The sequence below is a fragment of the Octopus bimaculoides genome, chromosome 15 (assembly GCF_046866305.1).
Source record: "Octopus bimaculoides isolate indiv1 chromosome 15, ASM4686630v1, whole genome shotgun sequence".
Classification (NCBI taxonomy): domain Eukaryota; kingdom Metazoa; phylum Mollusca; class Cephalopoda; order Octopoda; family Octopodidae; genus Octopus; species Octopus bimaculoides.
Genome location: NC_142942.1, coordinates 4,402,415 through 4,426,205, shown reverse-complemented (window position 1 = coordinate 4,426,205; position 23,791 = coordinate 4,402,415). Strand labels below are relative to the sequence as shown.

Here is a 23,791-nt window from a genome sequence, read left to right as displayed (position 1 = left end):
CCAGCCCTTTTACCCACTTATAACATGCAGAGATACAGGCCCCTTTTCTAAAATCTGGATATGAATTCTAGCAAGTTATTCTGATTTCTTAACCTGTTGCAGCAAGAAAAAAGAAATTACTGAGAATCTTTTTTTTTTATAGCTGAAACAGTAATTTCCATATTCAAATGTATAAATTTATACGTGACTACTTTTATAACAAAATATGGTTGTTAGCTTATAACCAAGGTTTACTATAAGGCATTCAACTAGAACCTATTTGTATGCTATACGAAATGGTTGAATTGTAGAGTCTTTATTGTTACTTAACAAAGAAATAGGTTTTTTTTTTAAATGCCATAACATATTTTGTGACAACCTGGTGTTAGCAGCTGTTCCAGCTCTTTTTTCTGCAACAACTATCAGGTTCTATCAGCCCTTACCTTTGCTTTGTACAACATCAGTGGTGTGCCATGCAACACAAGTGTACCCTATACTTTTATGTTTTTAGTTCAGGTGTGCCACTGAATTTTGAAAATGTGTACTGCAAGTAAAATAAAATTACAATGCACTGGTGTAGTCAAGATCTGCATAAATGGGTAGCTTGATCTCTCATACAACTTGTACCTGTCTGAAACAAATCTATTGCCTATCAAATTCAGGTATACAGGTGGGAAGCAAGCTTCTCAGTCACACAGCCATGCCTGTGCCTTACGTAAGAAACTGAGACTCAGACAAATGTCGAAACTGTGTGAGAGAAATGTTAGTGGGGATTTTGGGTGGAGGTGGTTAACCCACGGGGAAAATTAAAAAAAAAAATTGTGAGGCCAAGGAAATTGAAGGGAAGGATGGAGTTGGGATGAACTTGCTCTGGAAATTTTAAGGTTTTAGATCTTCCCAGGGAAACTTAGCAAGAGCAATATTTAACATCAAAAGATGGCTCAGAATTGATATTTTTTGTTTATACATGGTATTTCAAATTCTGGAGTCAAAAGTGCCAAGCATGTGATTAATTACATTAACAACCTTCTTGGATTGTTGTTAGTTAGGAATTGTTACTATTAATAGTGGTGAATTTGCAGTACAATTGCAGTACACTGGAGAAAATGCTTTCAAAGTTGAAATACCTCCTAGTTCAAATTTATATTATCAATCTTGAAAGGACAAAAGGGTAACGTATTGGTGAAATAAATGGATCAGTTTGACATTGTTTAAATTCCTCCTTTTCCATGCTTGCATGGGTCAGATGGAATTTGACACATTTCCAGATGCTCTTCCTGTTTATTTATTTATAGCCATCACATGATGTCAAATCAAGAATACATACTGGCACACATACAGAACAGGCTTCTTTCAGTTTCTGATTACCAAATTCACTCAAGGGTTTTGTCAGCTTGGGGTTGTAGTTGGACTCCTGCACAGTGGGGCTGAATACAAGACCGGGAAGCTTGTCCCTTATGTAAGAAATTATTAGCACTAAACACTGTCCAGTAGGATTGGGTTTAACCCTTCAGCATTCAGATTACTCTGCTAAATCATCATTTAGCATCTGCTTTCCCTGCTGGCATGGGTTAGATGGTTTGACTGAAGCTGGAGAACTGCACTAGGTTCCAATCTGGTTTGACAGGGTTTCTACAGTTGGACTCCCTTCCTAATGACAATCACTCCAAGAGTGTAATGGATGCTTTTTACATGCCACTGGCACAAGTACCAGTCACGTGACACTGGTATCGTCCACAATTACAATCTCTCTTGACAGGTTTTCTCAAGCACATCATATTGCCAAATGTTTCAGTTGCTGATCATTGCCTCTGTGAGACTCTGTTCAAAGGATGCCAGTCACATGACACCAGCATCGTCCACAACTGCAATTTCACTTGCATGATGGTTTTTCTTGAGCATGGCATATCACCAAAGGTCTTTGGTTACTTATCATTGCCTCTGAGACCCAACGTTCAAAGGGTCCTTTCTAGATGCCGGTTACATGACACTAGCATTAGCCACAACTATGAGTTCACTTGGCTTGATGGGTCTTCTCAAGCAGCGCATATTGCCAAAGGTCTTGGTCACTTGTCATTGCCTCCTTAAGGCCCATTGTAATACTTATTCATTCATTGTTTTGAATTGAGTATTGTCTAATAACTTCGAGATTTCAATGATATTTTTGCAGTGACATTGTGTAGGTATGGGGAGCTGCATCTGCCTAGTTTCAACACAAAGCAAGAATACTTTGATTAGTTATGGCTGGTTTTAAATGCTAAAGGGTTAAAGTTCAGTTATATTCAGTGTTTCTAGAGGGTTTCCATGCCTTCTACATTTTCACAAGAGAAAAGGAAATATAATATGGAGAAGATTCCTTAATGATTTGTCATTCACACCCAACCACATTGGATTAATAGGGATGATGAAATGAAAGTTCTTAAATTTCAGATTTGAGATTAAGGTCTGTTTATTAATCCATGCATTTTAATCCCTAATCTATTTCTGTTTATATGCCACTCTATCATTCTGATGACCTACTTTTCACTGCTGAAAGAATTCCTAATTCTCTATAGTACATTTCTTAAAACTTGTTTCAAATTTCTTTAGTGTTATCTTCCTTCTTTATCATGCCTGCTCCACGTGTTTGCATGACTTTGTCAAATTAATGATATAGTATATTTCTATGCTTGGCAGTCCTTTTTAATTGAATTGCATGTCGCATGGGTTAAAGGTTTTAGTTAGATCCCAGTTTCATGAATAGGGTTTCAAAATTTTTTTAATAAATTTTCCAGTTGCATACAGTTTTGAAACTCCTGTAAATCAAGTGTAACAATTTGTGTAATGCCTACAAAGAACATGTACAGTTAAAATTTAGAGTTACAAATGGGAAGACCTAAGAAATAAATTCTGGAGGTGGATTGAGTGATTGACTTTTTAAATACTGGTTTTTGTTGGTTAAACACTGGTGTTTGTCAAGTAGTGTTAATGAAGACTTAATGTTTTGTCAATCATTAGATGGGTGCACAAACAGGTGGTGTTGTCCTCAAGGAAGTGTCTTGAATAACAGAATTGTTTGTGTATGTATTGATGGCACAGTACCAGTGATGAGAAAAACAGGACTTGATGCTAAAGTTAAACCTGCAAGTGATACACCTCCTACATTCACTCATTGCATCATTCATGGAGAGATATTTGTGGCTATATAAAAGAAACATTGCTGTAATGCAAAATGCAGTTATAGTTATCAACTTCATTATGTTACCTTGTGGAAAGCTGTCTATTCACAAATCTATACTAGAATTTGGGATCAGAGTTCATTGAAGTCTGATGGGCTCTCAAGATATTTTTATCTACTGAATTTTGTTTCCTAACTAGGTGTCAGACATTTGCTGGTGTCTAGCAAAATAACTAGCAGTAGAACATTAGATAAAATTCAGTAAAATTGGGGAGAAATTGAAAGGCAAAAGGTGTGTGTTGAATCCAATCATTAAGCTGTTCCCTTTATGGATTTGGTTATATTGATTCCTCTATTTTGTCAGATTCTTACTTTGCCTTTCATAAGGATTAGTCGCAGTTGACCTAGTAGCAAAGAATATTGGAGATAATGTTCTTAAAGACTGCAGGCCAAAAATGGTGATCTGAAATATCTGAAGCATTGGTCTTGTAATGATTTTCATTCAGATGTAATATTGCTATTAATTTTTAATAGCAGTATCACAAGGTAATGGCAAGACTAGTTGAAGCTCCTGGGGATCCTCTTTGATCACAAGGATATATAATATTAATGCATTTGTTCTTGTAAAGCTGTTTCCTACATTAACCAGTCTAGTTGAATCTGTTTCATGCCTTATTATTTTGATATCCATCTAGTTCTTAAGTAATTTATATTGAGGGAACCTAATAGTTCCCTCAGTATTGAATTGATTCTTTTGTCCCTTGGGTAAAACATGAATCTGTAACTGACGAATGTGTGTATATTTGTATGTATGATAGATTTCCATTGGGCTTCAACAATGAGTATTTAATAGTACGATCAACTGAATTACTTGCTCATTGAATTAGTAAGTGCATGAACATTCCACAGATGTTTATGAATGTGATAGTGAAAATGGCTGGAGCTGTATATTGCAGGTATAATCCATTCAACAGGCTTCCAAATTATTTCTGTCAAATTTCATTCGCAAAGCCTTGGAACAACTCTGGGCTATAGTAAAAGACAATGCAGTAACATTGAACTCACAACCTCAGGATTGTGAAGCACACTTGCTTGCTCAACAGTAGGAGTGTGTGATACTCTTGTCTTCATGATGTTGAATTTTGGGTCCATTTAATTTAACTGGTTAATCATTGACGAACCTTTAATGAAATACTAGTAATGAAAATTACATGAGCCAACATATGCTCACCAATCCAAAAATAGCAACCAGTCTCTGAATTACATGATACTATGTTAATGGGAAGGACACATTGTTTATCGTAGTCTTAGATGCTCTGTGCCGAAAGAAAGATTATATAAAAAAAAATAAAATAAAATATGGAATGGTCGTGACCGAACTGTCTTTGATCATAAGTTTTCCTCTTCAAAACTAACATGGAGATAAAAACGAGAACTATATTAAAACTAGAAATAAAATTTATTGCTTCACTTGTTCTTTTTAGCAAAACAGTATGGCAGTATTCTGCTACATGTGCCACCTTGAATCAACTTTCTTAGATCTGTTCTGTTAATGTATTCTTTAAATATTTCGTCAAGGAAGCTAATTGATTTCATCAGTTTCTCGAAAGATGAAGTTGGCAGCAAGGAAAGGAGGGGAAAAAAAAAAAAAAAAAATCTTATTTAATAACTTTTTTCTCTTCTTTAACCAATTACCAGTAAGATGCACAGATCTTGTCAGTTTAATCTAGAACCATCCAAGGCAATTCTCGAAATTGGCTGACTACTAGGAAAGTGAATGCTTTCATAATAGATGCCTTTCAAAGTGATATCTATGTTCTTGGTTAGCCATTGATGTACACCTCTGTGGTGCTATATCAGTGGCTCAATGCAATCTGGAGTTAATATCTTTTTATCGCTCTAAATCTTGGCATTTACTAGATAACTAGTGAACTTGTGGGCATAGACATGACGTGCTAGTTAAGTTTCCCTTCACATTTATAGTGTGCCGTGTTTGATCATTGTGATATATCTGTCAAGTGTCTTTTACCATACTCTAGAGTTGATTCAAGCTTTGTGAGGGGAAATTGAGTAGATGGGAACGTATGGAAGCTCATTGGACAGTGTACCAGTAACTCGGGTCCATCCTTGTCATGTTTTGTATCGTGATGATTTGGCCAGGTCTCTTTCATCAATAACTAGCTACTCATTAAATTAACTTGCAAGTGGTTGAGTATTCCAAAGATCTGAATGTTCATCAGTTAAACTTATGATGGTTCATTAATGACACCAGCTGACCTTTCACTTCTGGTTTTGAAGTATTTCCTTAATATAATCTGCACTTACTACTTTAGTCACATGTAATACCCACACAATAGGTGTGCATAAAGTTTACTCTTTCACATGAAACTGCTTTATATAAATATAATAGTATAACTGGTATACATTACAATGGTAACACTGTCAAGTTTAGAGCTTCCTGTTTTGAGTTGGTCCCATTGTGTGGTATCTTTGGCAAGTGCCTTCTGCTAAATCCTTTGGCCAACCAATGCTTTGTGGGTATTATTTGGAGAATCTTTTAAGTTCAAAGCTTCCCCGATCAGTTTAATTCTCCAATAGGAACCTAGATCTTGTTTGTTAGGCTTGTGTTGTGGGTTTAAAAAAAATTAAGTTTAGAATCTTACTTGATACGTAAGAATTAGTCAAATAAGTTTTATGGACTTATAATACAAGATGAAGCAGTTTATTGTTGTTGCTCATCCTAAAGCCAGCTGTAATTTAGCAGACATAATTAAATGTATTCCAGTCATGGTCATACCACTGAATCGAAGTAGATTTGACATTATCTTAATCTATATCTAATTTGCCTTTTTCTGTTGGGTTGAGTATCTTTTTTTTAATCTCTCATCAGCTCAAATATCTGGTTTTAGTTTTGCTTATTTTTAGTAACAGCTTTTGAGGAATTTGAATCTTTCAGAACTAGAACTGATGGCAGTATTTTTATTTCTGCTACTGACAATGTAAGAGATTTGAACTCTGCTAAATCTATTTGTTCCTGCAGAGCTGTAGGTCAAGGAAGCAGTATGGCAGATTTTGATTCTTTTTGTTTGCTTCAGTGACTTGAATTTTCTCTTCTGTTTTGTCTTTATCCCACTTTTCCAATTTAAGTGCATTTAGCTGTAAAATTGAATTTACTTCCATCAGGGAACTATCTTACCAATACCGAGGAACATTGCAAAGATTATTAACTGTTAAAAAAAGAATCTTGTTTTTCTTTTCTTTCTTTTTGTGTCATTTTTGTCTTTACTTGAAATATTAGAATGGCACCAAGACAGTTACAAATTTTAAATATGTCACAAATCTGGCACTTTCTTTTTCTTTTTTCTTCTTTTTTCTGCCCAAGTGTCAGTGGTGGTGGGGTAGATAGATATCTTCAGCAATTTTAGACTTATTCAAAGCTAAAATGTTTTAGCGTTTAAACTACTAGCCATTCTCTCCTTTATCATTTTCATTTTTGTTCAGTATTATTTTTGAGGAAGCTTATTCTGATTTCTCCCTACCCCCCACTGCACTCTTGTTGTCATCCTGTTTTGTTTACTTTTTTTCCTTAAAGTACATCTTTTCCCCTACATATAAAAAAAAAAAAAAGAGTAAATTGGTTCTGACATACTTCACAATTAGCGTTTTGGTTTCCCATGCTTTTTGATACTACACCTGTGTGGTGCTCTTAAGATTTCCTCGTTCAACAAAACGAAATAAAGAAAAATTATTGGAACATTCATGGTGAAAAAGAATGATTTCACTGTCTTCAATACATTGTTATATCTGAAAACTGAAGCATCTGTTAACTTTTTGAAGAACTAGTTGCAATGGTACAATAGCATTTCTTGAAACTGAATTTTTTTTTTTTAAGACTCTCATGCAGGTGTGTTTGCAAACTTTAATTTGTCACCATTATCTTAAAATTATGGATTAAAATAAATCTAAGAGTAGCCAATGTCTTTAATTAGTATAAAACAACTGTTTCTAAAAATAATCAGCATGTAACTACTTTTCTGTTTGTGTAAGGATTTAATCTTGGCATGATAAACCAATTAACTTCATGTTGTGCATTCTGAGAATTTTTATTTTGCTTGCTGCTTTAGTGTATCCTGCAAATTTATTGGTTTGGAGTTAAATAAGAAACTGGTGTTTAAGGATTGAACTTTACATTTTTCACTTACACTGACTTTATTAAACCAAAACTGATGTCATTATGTTACTTATCATCAGGAGTCAAGTGAACATTGCCTGCCATTTAAGTTTTTTTTTCTTTAAGCAGAAGGTTTTAATGTCAAACACTTAAAATATAAGCCTTGGCTACCTGGGTACTGCAGCTCCACAGCATTTGTATTCCTTACACTAATACTGCATATTAGAGTTAGATACTCCATTACTGACCACCATGTGGTAATAAGTTAAGCCACTATTGTACCCTTAGTTTGTCTGTTCCACTTGTGCAATATGTTATATGGAGAGGCTCTAAACATCTAGCTGTAAAACTAAGCTAACAAGTCTCTAAATCAGTTGCTTGAACTGCTAGTTCAGTAGCAGCCAGCTGTTTTCAGATCCTTTTTCTTAAGACTAGACGTGTTGGGTAATGTTCAAGACGTAGCCAGAATAATTGTAGTCATTATTGGAATTCAATTCATAGCCTGTTCAGTCAGGGTATAAAAGGTGCTAAATAGAAAATGTGGCTCACTGAAAACCCTCTCCTCAGCAGAGGACAAAAACATTTCCTGTGCATATTGGAACAGTAGTTATTTTTATGTTTGTGGAATTGTATAACGGGTGCAGTATTAAAAATATGCATTATGGTCAATGATTTGCTTTCTTGTCAGGTAAAAATCCATGCACTTAATTTTGCATGTACACAATTAACATAGAGGCTGCTTTTAGTTATGTATGTTGCTGTTACATGTTGGCAGAATTACATTGCTATTTGCAGCTGATGTGCATGCAGACAGCTGTTGGATAGCTGATGCATGTGCGTGCATGCAGGCAGGCAAGGCAGCTGTGTTGAGCTGCTGCCTGCAGCTGTTGTTAGCTACTTGTCTCAGCTGACTTCGTTTATGCAACTCTGTGCATAATTAGGCAATATCTACTATCACACTCTCTGTTTCCTGCCATCATACCAAAATGTTATCTCTATTTTGGCTGAAAGATCCATCAGCTTGACCTTTTGGCTATTACAACTGTAACACTTGAGTTTGCTGCATGGTTGAATGAAAGATTCTAGATGTGTGAATGATTGATCTAATGAATATATTGCATGTATGAATAACATAACAGCTAGCACTTCTTACATGAGGAATTATACACATAATGTAACAGTGAAATGGCCAGTTGAATATAGCATTTAAAATCCACTATTGGCAATATTGAATGGTAGTTTAAGTTACAAGCCTCAGTTCACCTAGTTGTTGGCAGATATCTCCCTAAGCCTCAGTTAACGTACTTGTTGGCAGATATTTCTCTCATTATCAGGTATGTTAAGATATCTAAGACTATGAATCTTTTATTTGGTTATTTGCTGGAAGCAATTAACAGCTCTTACTCAAAGAAAGATTCCTAGCTAATTCAAAGAGATAGTCATTGGAAACTACAATATTGAGAATGAGTGTATTGATAGTGAGGACAATAACTGTATTGACACTATGACACAAGCTTGCTATATTGATAGGAATATATCCTGTTTCTCATTGCCTTCTCAAACTATTTGTCTGGTGATATCAATATGAATTACTTACCTGCCCATTTTGTAACATTTCAGAGAAGGTAACAGCCACCCATGATCTTGTATGGACAGGGAACATGGGTGGCTGTTACCTTCTCTATCCATACATCATATATAATTCTTTATATGCTGCTTCATGATGGATTTATGATCAAATTTTGGTAACTGGCTGGTCATTCAGAATATCAGGACTTTTGTTGGCCAAAATTTCCAAAGTTTATTATTCTCGGTAAACTGTAAATATCAGTTTCCCTTTTGTATTTTCTGTATAGAAAAGGTATTATAGAAGGTGATATAGTTGTAAGTCATCTATTGCCAGTTCATTAATATCACTTTCCCTTCTTTGTACCATGTTTATTGCACCAAGTAATCTATAAACATCCATCATTTTCTATCTACTCTTAGGTTGGGTTTCTTAAAGTGTATATAATTTCTGCATTGAAAACCCTGTGTAGGCATGTATGTTTTCATGTTGGACTGTCTTGCCAGCTGAACCACTATCTGGAGGTGAAGTTGTATACATCTGCAGAATGGATGTGCATTATTTCCCTCTTATATTCCTAAATATTATCATCTTACCATCTCATTTGTGTGTGCATATCATCTGGTGATGAAATTTGTTCCTACATCAGGCTGTGCCCAGTGGGTTTCTGGTTGTAGGTTTATCACAAAAGAATTATGAACCCCATCAACCATTGTTCCAGTTCAACTCAAGTGCCAACATAAGATTGGCTGGAAAAATTAAGAATATAATTTAGACACTTGCTTTCTCTCTACCCTTCTCTTTACTCTTCTCTCTCACACACACACACTCTCTCTCTCTCTACCCTTTATGTATTTCAAATGCAGTCCTTCAAGTATTCTGGCTAATCCATGTTGGCTTACTCATTGGTTATTCATTGGTTTTTGACAAGTGATTGTATTTCAGCTTTCATCATATTAGGTTTTCCTAGTTAAGGAGGTTCTTTGTAGTGTCATCACCCTGCTCCCTGGCCTTGTGTGTGTTTGAAATGTTTCAATACACTTTTTATTCCACTCAGATCTGTGGGACCGTGTTTAATCTTGGCTTGATTTGCCCTATTTCATCCTAATTTGTTCTAATCTTGAATTTTGGAACTGTTTTTCCAAATGTTTTTCAAATTCAATTTGGATTTGGAATGTTTGGCCTACAAATTTAACTACACAGTTTTGTTAAACTTCAGAGAAATATTTAAGATTTATAAAGAAATGAATATAATGCAAGACAATAGTTTTGTGTAAGAAAAGCTATTATAGAATGTTATAGTTATAAGAAATCTGTTCAATGGTAAACTCATTCAACCAATATTAGCATTGAGCATATGGTCTGATAATTTCAATTCAGAATTAATGCTAATTAATTGTTGAAACCTCACTAAATGTGCTAAGTTGCTCAAGTTATAATGCCCGAATCCTATTGCTTAAGCTTACCCAGCTGAAATTGGATGTCACTTGTTCATAGCTGAGCTATGAAAGGGTAAGAAGTACATACAGCTGTTAAATACTGAAGGAGCCCCCATGTGGTCAAATATCCCTGCAGTTTCTACCAAAAAATGAAAGCACAATTGGACCATGTCTAAGATACTCTTTAAATATCCCTAGCTCGAATGCTTTTGTCATAAGTGTGCTCAGTCAGAGCGCACATGCATCTAAACACCTATAATTATTCAAATTTGCTGGTCTTTCCTCAGAGAATCTGCTGCAAAGCACAAAATAAACATTGGGATACAGTTAGGTTTGCATTTCATTACTTTTGGTCTCAATTGTACTTCCCTGGTTATGCTGGGTATTTGGTATATTTCTTGATTGATTCTGTTTGTTGCTGCAGGCATTCATCAGGAAGGCTTGGCACTACACTGCAAATTGACTTGTTTTGATCAAGTACTGTTAGTCCTGCAGAATTCATAGTCCCTGTTTATAGCTTAACTAGTTACAAGTCGACTATCATTAAACCCTTGAACCACTCAGGCAATTATGACTCCTTTGTCATTCTCCAGGCCTCTTGAAATTGTAGTTTAGGAGTTGTAGAATTCTGTTTATTTTGAGGATAACAGTATTTTTGACAAGTGACTGTATCTGGATTTAAGTTATGAATCTGGTGGAATTATTCAGACATGAATGAAATTTCAAAAAAAATGGATCTGGATTAAATGTAATCTTATCAACACTGCCCTTCAGCTAAGCTAATAAAAATAAAATTATACAATGGAAAAAAAAAAACTATCAATCCAGCACTATTTCATTGCCACAATTTAAAAAAAAAATTTTTTTTTTTTTATGAGGAATTTGTGTAATGCAATAAAATTTGCTTTTCAACTATCTGCTTTGCTTTGGGATTTTGCCTTCTTTTGATGCTTCAAAAGCTAATCTGTAGGTGTGTACATGTGTGTTCATTCTTAAACCAGTACCACACACACTTCAATATAGTGAACACCATGGCAAGTTCCAAATCATGACAGATTTTGTAGCCTGTGCATCTTCTTTTGTCCACATGAATATTTGGAGTAGAATATTTCCCCAAACTGTCTGTTAATACAAAAATTGTGGAATGCACTGACTCTTAATAACCTTTTTCATAGAGATGTTTTGACTGGATTGTATAAATGCTGGTTTCTATTTCTATACAGCAAATTCTCTGCATACAACATATTCCATAGATTTGGTTTAGAAATATCTATTCAGAAATGAATTCTTTACATATGGCTCTGAGGTGGTATGGACATTGCAGACTTGGGAAATACTGCGTATGTAGGGTCCAGGATTTATCCCTCCATAGATTTAATTATAAAGTATTGAATTATGAAATCCCACAAATTTCTGTTTTATTTGGCCCTGATTACAATATATTTGTTCCTGCTTCTATCTGGACATGTAGAAACTTTGCATCATGTTATCCATATGAAATATTGAATTGTCATATTTAGAATTTATCTAGAATCTTAACTAACCATTTCAGTATTTTATGTTTAGAAACATTTTTTTTTTCTTTTTAACCTAGCTTGTTCATCTGACCAGAAGTTATTTTTCCTTATATTTATTTCTATTTATATATATATATATATATATATATTTATTTTTAGACTATTGGAACATTTGTCTTTCATTTTAAGTGTTTCTCAGTGACTTGTTCAAGAGCAAGTTTTAAGCAAGTATTCATTTATTGGCAATGTTATTTCATTCAACTGTGTAGTTTAGATGTGGCTGAAAATTTTGTATCAATATTTTTGGAAGCTGTTTCAGTTAGCTATAGGAAGGGTACTTGATTGTAAAAGTAATTTATAAAAGTTATATATGAAATCGATTTTTGCTGTTCCTTCTAGGACTGGTACCATGATTCTACATAATACTAAAATTTGTGTATATGCACACATGTGCACAAACGTGTATGTGCATGCACACCAAATTTTTACCTATAATTTATGTAGATATTTCTGCACACATTTTGCAGATTTTGTGAAATTAGCTCAGTTTTAATAAATGAATCCACTTATACAAATTAAACTATGAATTAACAATTTTGACAGTACATATTGCAACTGATAATCTTTTTCTTTTTGTTTGTTTTGATATTGACCTTTCACTTACTTTATATTTCTTTCTTTTATTGTTACAGGCTGCAAGATCAAAGCCCTACGTGCAAAAACCAATACATATATCAAAACCCCTGTGCGGGGAGAAGAGCCTGTATTTGTGGTTACTGGTCGCAAAGAAGATGTAGCTGCAGCAAAGAGGGAAATACTTTCTGCTGCTGACCACTTCAGCCAAATTCGAGCATCTAGAAGAAACAACAGTGCTTCTGGTGTCTCAGGGACAAATTCAAACCTGACCCCTGGCCCGCCCAGTCCTAATACTCCCGGTCATGTAACGATCCAAGTACGGGTTCCCTACAGAGTTGTAGGGCTTGTTGTTGGCCCAAAAGGTGCAACTATTAAAAGGATCCAACAGCAAACACACACTTACATTATCACACCGAGCAGAGACAAAGAACCTGTTTTTGATGTGACGGGCTTACCTGAAAATGTTGAAAAAGCCCGTCAAGAAATTGAAAGTCATATCGCCATGCGTACTGGTGGGCTGATTGAAGCCCATCAGCAGCAAGATGAGAATGATTTTCACACAAATGGTGTTGATTCAGGTTTTCATGAATTAGGAACTGATATTGGACCTGTCTACCCCAAAACAGCAAATTCAGCAGCATTCACTTACCCAAGTTCGGGTTTAAATGGAACCCTATTATCTCGACGTAGTCAGGAGCCTACAATTTTTAATTTTCCACCTGTCACCTCAACAACTTCCAAACTGACGGATACTTATAACCCGCTGTCAAATGGGTTTAATGCCTTTAACAGTTTTAGCATGTATGACAACGATGAAGGAATTAGTTCACCCTCTTTTGACCCTGTTCCATCACCTGCTGGTCTTTGGCCAGAATTGAGTGATCCAGCACCTCCCAACAGAGGTTCATCTCTAGTCGTCTCGGTGTTCACATCAACTGGTAGCAACCCCACAAGTACTAATACCACCTCCTGTTCATCTGTCACAGCTGGGCGACGAAGCAGTCTTGGTGGGACCAACACAACACCTCGACTTTCACCCACTTTAGAGTCTGCTGAAGCAATGGCAAATGGTACCACTGTGACAGGAAGTCTGAACACCACGAATCTGGGTGGCAGTAGTAGCAGCTTGGACCATCATCCAATACTTCGACGTATTCGAAGTGACCCCTTGACTGGTAGCCTAGCTGGCATTTCATCTTTCGGACCTCTACCAACATGTACAAACAACTATGCTACTACCTCTTCTTCAACAGTCACTAGCATCACTAGTTCTTGTCCAGAATCGCCACCACCAGGAGGAGGGGGTGTTGGTAGCCGTCCTCGACGTAACTGCCTTGTGTGCTCTGAGAGTGAGGTTGTGGCCGCGCTTGTACCGTGCGGCCACAACCTGTTCTGTATGGAGTGTGCCAATCTCATTGTTGAAAAACCAATTGTGGAGCGACTTTGTCCGGTCTGTGAACAAACTCCCACTCAGGCAATCCGCATATTTTCTTAACATACACACACACACATATATATATATTATAAAGACAAAGAAACAAAGATCTAAGTAATAAATATAATGCATAAGAAACTTTTCCGTTCCTTGAAAGAGGCTGTTCCCACTCTTTCCCCACCAGACAATTTAAGAAATGAGTACTCTCATTCGTTGCCGTTATTCATGAGATTATAGATCCATATATAATATGTATATATATATATATATATATGTGTGTGTGTGTGTGTATATATATATATTTATATATACATACATACACACACACATACATACACACACGTGTATATACACTGACAGATTTTATTGAAAGAAATTTATAAGTTTAATCCATATTTGGAAGATGATATATGTATGAAATTTACAGACACACATACTCAAACCAATATATTTAAAAGAATATAAAATGACAGTTAGTGACTGTAGAGAAAAGGAATTTCTCTTAAATGTTTCAAAGCTCCAATTCTATTTTATATATATGTGCGTGTGTGTGTGTATATTGTGTGTGTGTGTGTGTGTGTGTGTGTGTGCGTGTGTATATAAATATAATCTGTATCTGTGTGTATACATTTATATGTATATGACTATATATGTACACCTGAGAAAGTGTATATATACATACATATACACATTTATCACATATATATTCATATATATTTCTATATAGATATCTATATACATATATAACTACAAACACACGCTCACACACAGATGTGTGTATATATATACACACACATACACACGTTTATATACATATATACACATACACACACACTATGGAAGAAAATAGTTCATAAAGTTTGGTGATAGGGCTGGGCTCGTGAGGAAAACCGAGGTTTACCCAATTGACAGTGTTGTCACACATTAAGATATTTCTTCCCTATGAAGAAATCTCCTTTCCCCCCACACAAAATATCTGTGAATGTTTTTTTTTGTTTTATTTTTTATTCTTTAAATGATTCTTTTCTTTTTTCCTTTTGAGTGAGAAGAGTGGATGAGATTTTTTTTTGTTTTTTAAACTATATTTTACCCAGCTAAAAAAAAAAAGATTTTAATAATAAACATATTTTATAGTCCACATAAAATAGCCTTTATTTTAATCCTGACGGGTCTAGTTGTGGCCCCCGCCCCCCACCACCACCACCACTACTAATTGTGATGAGTAGAAAGGGAAGAAAGAAAAATACATTAAAAAAAATAAATTATATAAAAGTTAAAAAAAAATAAACACAGAAAAAGACTTAAAATTTAAAATATTCTAAAAATCTTAAAAAAAAATTGTAAACCCCTTCCCACCTCAATATAAAAAAATTTTCAAAAAAATTGCAGATTTAAACAAATAATAAAGCAGGTTTATGCTTTCTAAACATATATTTGTATAAATAGTACATGAGAAAATTTGTTGCACAACTTAGAGACTAGTATTTTCTATTTTAATATATTTACGAGCTATCTGTGTATATGTAGAACAAGTGGAAAAGAAAAATCGCACCCCTCCCCTCAAAAAGAAAGAAAAATGTATACATTGTCAAGAAACAAAAAAAAAACTTTAAATGAAGAAATTTAATTTTGAAAATTATCCAAAAGCCACACACATCTACATACAAACATGCGCATATATATGATGTACATACATGCATACAATCATCAATAAATATATATATATAAATATGTGTGTATATATATATATGTATATATATATATAGTGTTGGTGACCATACAAAAGAATTTCCAAACAACCCCCACAGATCTTAAGATGATAAAGATATTTTTATTTTAAAGGCCATTTAAAGGTGTCAAAATTTGATGCCCATATATTTCCGGAGTCAGAAATTGTAAAAGGTTTTATTTTTCTGTCACTAAATAAAAAATGTTCTAAGTTTGAACCCGGCTGTTCTTATGCAATAATTTTTGACCTTTCTGACACAATGCGTGAAAGACTGAATGTGTGTGTGCGTGCGCGTGTGCATGTGTTGGCATGCGTGTGTTTCAATAATTTATATAGATCTATATACATAAATAAATATTAATATATTTATTTATACATGCTTGCAAATGCACATATAGGGTACACTTACATTATTGTATCGATGTCTGTGTTTTGAGTATGGTTTGTGTATTTGTGTTGTAGTTTTTGGTGTGATTGTGTATACATGTACACATCAACATTTACATTCAGTTATATGATTTGCCTGGTTACTATTCCTCTTACCTTTCCCCGTTCTGTCCCATATCCTTTTTAGTTGCTTAAAATATCCTTAGATGTGACCCCATGTGATTGTCTACAATGTCCTGACCTGGCAAGTCTCCTCACTTGTCCACCCTCTTCGTGTTAATCTTAACAAACTCAAGTTCACCAAATTCAACCTTCTATTTTATGCCTTCCCACCAACATGTTTTTCACCTAATGCTTCACTAATTTAGTTTCTTCTGATCTCCTTGACCACTCACCTGAATAGTAATTATACATGCGTATGTGTGTGTGTGTGTGTGTGTGCATAGGCACATGTTTGTGTATGATAGTATGGGGATGTGTGTAGAAACAATGTATGCACATACACAAATGTGTATTACTATTATGTATACATGTGTTTATATGGATATTAACGTGTATGTATTGTGTGTATACATGTGTATATAACGTATGTATATAGTGTATATGTGTATATAACATATATTATATACACAACATATATATAAAACATACACACAACATATAACAATATATATGAACATATACACGCAACATATATATACATGCGTGCAACATATACAGGTGCACAACATATATACACACGCACACAACATACACACATGCACACAACATACACACACGCACATGCATGCAACATACACACAGGCACATGCATGCAACACACACACGCAGCATATACACACATGCAACATATGCACACACACAATGTATATGCATGTATGCGCAACGTATATATACACATACACACAGCATGTGTATATATATATATATATATATATATACCCATATATATCATATATTACATATAATATAGTTTGTGAGTGTGAGTAAAATGTGAATTCATAGTATTTGATCTGGAATTTTAGTTGTGTAATCTTGCTTTATATATCTCCTCCACCCTTGCCAAGTTAAAAAAAAAATCACTTGAAGGCTTTTTTTTCAATTTCACCCTATGGAAAGCACGCATTACACACTTAAACATACATAATAATAATAAAAAAAGCATATATTTTTTAATCTCAAAAAAACTGAGCATCTGGAAATAAACTTTTTGTTCTGCTCCCATTGTCTTATGGCTCGATTTACCTCTTCATGCATTTCTTGTAGTTTTAACAGTAGTGTTGTTCAATTATAGTTTTTATTTATTTTTTAAAAAATTTTTTGCATTTTTTCTTTTATATTTTTAAACTTGGCTTGCTTCCCCCCACCCCACCAACCCCTTTCCTTACTTACAATTTTTTTTAGAGAAATCTTATTCCAAGCTACTTTGTGCAAATAGCACACATGCATATTATATGCATTTGTCTTTGGTTGTTTGGTTACTATTTTTTTTTCTTAATTCTGCTCATTCGAAGGCCCCAAAAACAGCCTTTACTTTGTTTATTACAGCTACTCATTCTAGGCTTGATTCACCCTGAGCACCAGTTTTAGGATGCTCTTGAAGTTTTTGTTAGCTATTAGCAAAGCTAAACAGAAACATGTGGTTAAAAGATTTAGTAGGTGTTTCCCTTGCCATGGAAATGTTTTCACATAGCAAGGTTCCGTATATAGTACGAATTTTCATTATTCCGGTCTCCCTCTGTGAAACTTACATGCATGTGATGTTCAAAATACAATCTTTATCTGGATAGTGTTATCTTTAATAGTTTGTTCTAGTGGGTTGTTTCAATGTTTTTATTTTAACATATTAAATTTCTGGTTCATGGTGCTCATTTTCCAACACCTTGCTTGCTTATGTCCGGTTTCCAGCTGCATTGGAGCAGACTTAACTAATATATATGTACCTGTAAAATTTGGTTAAATTAGTTTATGTGGTAATGTTTACTGCCTACATTTTCTTAATTGGCCTGAGCTATCTCACTAACATTTTTCATTTGAAAGGGGTGGCTGTGACATACCCAGATTCAACTCCTCCGACACAAAAAGGCCCATAATATGGTACTCTGATTTAGAATGTGGGTAATGATTCCAAAAAAAAAAAAAGGAAAAAATAAAGGAAAACCCAGCTAATTACTTAAGCTGTTTTAAAGATTTTTATTCAACCATGGACATTTGGTCAGCTTAAAAGAAAATGGGTAGTTTAGACTTTTAACATTTCACCTTTCATATTTTTTATGATCTAAATTTGAAAGGTTCATAGATTCTTATTTATTTTATGTATTTTTGTAATCCTTAATGCTTCCGTTAGTCTTTTAATTTTTCCTATTTAATTGTATCATGTACCAAAATCAAAAAAAGTATTTGAAATTTCCTGCAGTCCCCTCCCCACCACCACCATTTTCTGAAATTTTCAACATATCATCCATTTTATTCTCGGCGGTGAAGTGGAACAACCCCTCCTTTCTCTCAACTGGTCCTTGCCATTTCTGCTTAGATAATTGCATATTGCAGCATTGTCCTTCTCCCTCACACTTCAAGATAATTGAAGAATTAACTTTCAGTTTCAGTCATACATTTTAGAAACTCAAAATTGGTTTTTTTTTTTTTTTTGGCTAAGCAGACATTTCTGCTGTAAGATTTAAAATTCTTTTGGTGGATTTTTACTTTCTTTGAAAATTTCTATATTCTTGAAAAGCAACTCAAAATAAGAAAAAAAAATAACGAAAAACAAAATGAAGTCCTTTGCTCTTTGATGAAAGCCCTAGCCTTCTCGAAACCATTTCAAATTTGCCAACATCTATTTTCTGGCTTAATGAAAACAATAGCATGGTCCATGCAAATGTCCAAGTTAAACTCTGGTAGATCTCACTCTTGCTTTGTCTCTAAAATTCTAGGGAGATAAAAAAAAAGAAAAACAAACCATAAAAACAAAGAATGTAACTTTTCATCCCCCTAGTCACCCACCTCCTGCCTCAGATTTGTTGCATCTATTTTCCAGCTTATGAAAAATAATATATATATTGGCATGGTCCAAGTGTGTGTACGTGAGAATGTTTTAAAAGAGATTATTTTCTTATGATGATGATGATGATAATATATATATTCAAAGACTGATTGCAGAAAGATAAATATTAAGAAAAAATAGCTCTCTCTATATATAAATATATATATATTTTAATTTTTTTTTTTTAATAAATTATAAAAAATTTGAAAAACCCTGACAATGCTGCTGGAACTGAACATTTCTTTTCTATTTGGTCAAACAATTCCTACCCTAAGTATTCCCTTCCTCATTTTAATGTTATTTATTTTTCTTTTTTTTTTTTTTTTTTTTTTTCTTATGTAAAAGCTTTGATTTGCCTCTTTCTACGTGCTCTCATGCCTGTGTTTTAGAGGTGGTAGGGGATATAATGTATACACTTCTAGAGCAGTATTGAAAGTAAATATTTAAAAGCAAATATAACTCTGCCAGAAGTATTTTACCCTCCATGCTACCGTTATTTAGAAAACAAAATTAAAAAAAAAAAAAAATGAAACTTGTACAGCAACACAGGTAGGGTATGTAGGATTGTGTACCATTTGCACCCCCCCTCTTTTTTTCTCTTTTACAAAAGAATGCTTCCACATTTCTCAGATGTAATTTTGTTTTCACTCTATTAGAGCAGTTTCTTTTAGCACTTCTTCATACACATTTTGGTGGGGTCAGTGTATGTTGTTTGACCTTTGTAAATTCATTTGTGTTCTCCCCCACCCACTCTTTGATTCTGTAGAGATTAATGGTATTAACTAGTTCTAGGTTCACTGAATCCAAGTGAAAGTTGCCGTTATTCAACCCCCCCTTCCCTGTCACATGTTTGCATGTGTGTCATCTCAGTAATAATATTTTTTTTTTTTAATTCCCACACTCACTAACACTACTTTAGTTTCTTTATATATTCCGAACTCACCTCTGGCACATTCCATTATAAAAATAGCCTGTATGTGTGTGTGTATATATGGTAATTTTTTGTTTTTGTTTTTCGTCTCTTTCCCCTTACCCCACCGAACGATTAAACTCAATCCTTGGCATTGTTGTAAATTTTCTCCTTCATCTACTCGGCAGTCTCATTTTTTGAAGGCAGGAATAACCCCCTCCAATCCCTCTTAAGAATTACCTTAATTAAAATCTAAGATTCTGATTAAACAGAAACAAATTGTCAATTTAAAATATATATATATATTTATATATATATATACATATATAAAGATATATTTTCTTGTTTCTTCTCCTCACCCCCATTCCCAGGAAGGGTTTATTTCACATTTTGGTTTTTTTTTTTTTCCTTTGACTATTTTCTCCACACAACCAAAATAAACTTTTTCTCTTCTCTTTATTCATAAATCCCTTTATTGCATAGTATCTAATTGTTTCTCCTCTTGCAAATGTCTGTGGAATGTAACTGCTAGGGAAAAAAACCCCCCAAAAACCATAAAATTCCTTGAGGGGAAGGATGTCTCCTGAACAGCTATGCAAATTTATAGCCAGAGAAATGGCAGTGTTCATATAACTCGACAGTATAATATTGTGTACCTGGCAAAGTTGACCAATTCTTTGTAGCTGATTTACAGATTGAACAAAATGTCCTATTCCTTCTATTGGTACAAACTTAAAAATTTCTTTTGACAATTATGAAAATGATAAAGATTAAATAAGTAGTTAATTTAATTAATTTTTTTTTTTTAAATCTTGGAAGGATTTTTTATTTTTTAACTGCCTTATTCATTCTAAGAACTTAGCTGGTTATTACTATATTAACTGTGATACTATTTCACATGTATGAGAAAAGAAAAAAAAATGACAAACATATCGAAATAATTAACCAGTCAGTTAATTTTGATTGGCTATGTGAAACGAAAATGTAGTTCTGCTTCTAAGTTGCAATGGTTCATTATATTTGAAGAAAGGCAAAACATTTTTTTCTCTTAAATGAATCTCTTGACATGGAATGAAGTCATGCCCACAATTAGTTAAACTTAGTTATGTGCGTGCCTGTGTGTGTGTATGTGTGTGTACTTATCTTATATATGCACATACAGACTTTTCTTTCTTTTTTTTTTTTTTTTTTTTTTTTTTTTGGAGCGGGGAGGAATTTGTGGATAACTTGGCAGTCAGCAGCATGTAGAGTTCTTCTCCCTATAAATTATATGGTTCCGCTCTGGCTTTTGAACTCGTAATTAAAGACAAAAATATATATATATAAATTAAAAAAAAAAAAAAATTTAAAATGGACTCTTGGTTGCTGTCTGGTTTTAGGTACAAATATATAAGTGACCGAGGCAAACTCTACTTTTGTCACTTTCATTTTGTCTCAATATTTTAAATTTTGGCATTAGTTGTATTAGTTTTGCTTAATAAATATACATAAGGGTAGCTCTCCCTCCTTCTCCCCATGTCTCATAGTTTGTAATATGGAAGAGTTGGTCATGCGCTTTGCGCTATGTTTAGTGTACCTGTGTATATTGCGAATTCATGAGCGTGTGTATACAAATTGAATGAGTGAGAATGGATATTGTTAGTTTTAAACATTTGGTATATATGTCTAATGAAACAAGATAGTTTTTTCCTCCCATCCAATTACTTTAACAGGCTCTTCTTCCTTGCGCCTCATTCCTTGACAATTTCCACATCCCCTCCAAATTAAAATATTGAAAGAAAAATTACAACAAAAAAAAATATACAAAACACGTTACAATTTTCTTCGTTATGCTTGATTGCCAGTTGATTTTATTGATTTTTATTTATATTGTTTATTGTATGGAAATTTCTATTTAAAAAAAAAGATGAAAAATATAAATGTATGAATGGATGAAATTAAAAACATTGAATCGATAAGATATACTGGCTTCTCTCTCTCTCATACATACGTTTATATATATGTATGTGTGTATGTATGTGTATATATATAAATATATATATATATTTATGGTAGGGACTCTGACTGCTGCAATTAAGCATTCTTTGAAAAAAAAAATTATTCTAAAGAACAAAAAAGTAAAAATAAAAAAAAATAATAAAATAAATTGAAACACTGCTGTGTTTGAAATTATGGCTGGTTGCATAGGATTGTATAATGTGAGCATTAGAACAGGTAACCACTCCTCCTTTGTGAGGTGTGATGTTTGTATGGATTCCAACCTGTTTGTTTTGAATGTTTTGCAAAATGGGAGTTCAAAAAAAAAAAAAAAAATTCATAGTATATATAATATATATTGTGTAAATATTATATAAATTCCAATGCATATATATATATAATTATAAAATATATATATTAAAGACAAATTATATACGTATATGTCTAAGTTTTATTTTTTTTAATTTTTTATCATAAAAAAAAGAAAAAAATGGTTGAAATATTAATCTATTTGCATATGTTTTTTTTTTTTTTTTTTTTTTTTTTTTCCCCCCAATTTTCAGCTGGTTTAAAAATTTACAAAATTATATAGTATATGAAAGTTAGAAATTAATTTGGTGGGAGGTGGGGAAATTTTATTTTTGTTTTTAGTCATTCCAAAATAACTAAAATCAATTGGATCCATATTTGTAATTTTATTTATTTTTATTTATTTTATATTTATTTTGCTTTTTTTAGTGACCTTCACCATAATTCCTGCCCCACCCTAATAAAGTTGCATCCCTGTTTTCTTCCTTCAATTCTCTCTATAAGAAAAATATATGAATAAAATAATTAAGCAAACTGTACTTATATACCATTATTCTTTCTAGTTCTATCTTCAGTGCCTGAAATAGAAACGGCTCTTAATGATTTGAGTTTTTTGTTTTGATTTTTTTTTTGTTTTTTCTTAAATTCCTTACCATCATCTATGCTCCTAGTTTCGTGATGAAGTGGAACCTCTCAAAAATGTATTTCCATTGTTTTTTAGTTGCAGAAAAAAAAGACTCTCTCTCCTTTGGAGGAGGTGGGGGGTCTTTTGTTCAATTCCTTCACCAAGCATTTAACTCCTCTTACCCTGTCTCTTTTCTAATCTTTATTTATTTTTTTTCCTGTCCCCACTTCATGTGTTATTCACCCTAATATCTCTGCCGACAACTTGTAACCCTTATGACCCCCAAAACCCTTACAGTACAACAAAGTTAAAAATGTATCAATATTAAGTATTTTTTTTTAATGTCTCTTTAAAAAAATAAAAATTTAAAAAAGTAAGAGATTGATTTCTCCACAGAATGTCTTACATTCATAACCCAAACCATAATTTCCTATATCTGGAGTTTTATATTTATAAAATAAAGATGAAATCCTACAGACTTCAGTGCTGTTTTTTATTTTTTTTATTTTTTAATTTAAAAAAAAAAATGGAACTCAAAAGACTTTCAAATAAATGCGTACACACTCATGCTTTCGAGCTTGATCCTGACCACAAAAGCAGAGAATTTAACATGAAGACAAAAATGGTTTGTTTTGGGTTTTTCGTTTTTTTTCTTTTTTTTTTTAAACATTTCTCTAGTGAATTATTAGATGTGAAATGTTTGTCCTATTGCTGATCAACATAAAGACAAAAATGAACTCTTTGGCAAAAGTGTAATTGGGTTAAGTTATTCCTTAGGACGAATTAAGTACCAGTAATATATTGAAGTTCATTTTAATCAGCTATACCTCACAAAACTGGTCTTGACCTTAGTGAAAACTTTTGAGAAAGATCTAAGACCAATTAAGATGACCAAGAGATTAAAACTGTT

The 23,791-nt window shown here is 33.4% G+C and overlaps 1 protein-coding gene across 1 annotated transcript in view; it reads left to right on the top strand.

Annotated features, from left to right (window-relative positions):
• Positions 1 to 23,359, top strand: part of LOC106871964 (RNA-binding protein MEX3B) — an 86,713-nt gene extending 63,354 nt beyond the window's left edge. Inside the window, exon 2 of the mRNA XM_014918752.3 lies at positions 12,523 to 23,359. Coding sequence (XP_014774238.1) covers positions 12,523 to 13,961 — 1,439 coding nt within the window. The 3' untranslated portion in view covers positions 13,962 to 23,359. The remainder of the gene's footprint in view (positions 1 to 12,522) is intronic.
• Positions 23,360 to 23,791: the final 432 nt, after the last annotated feature.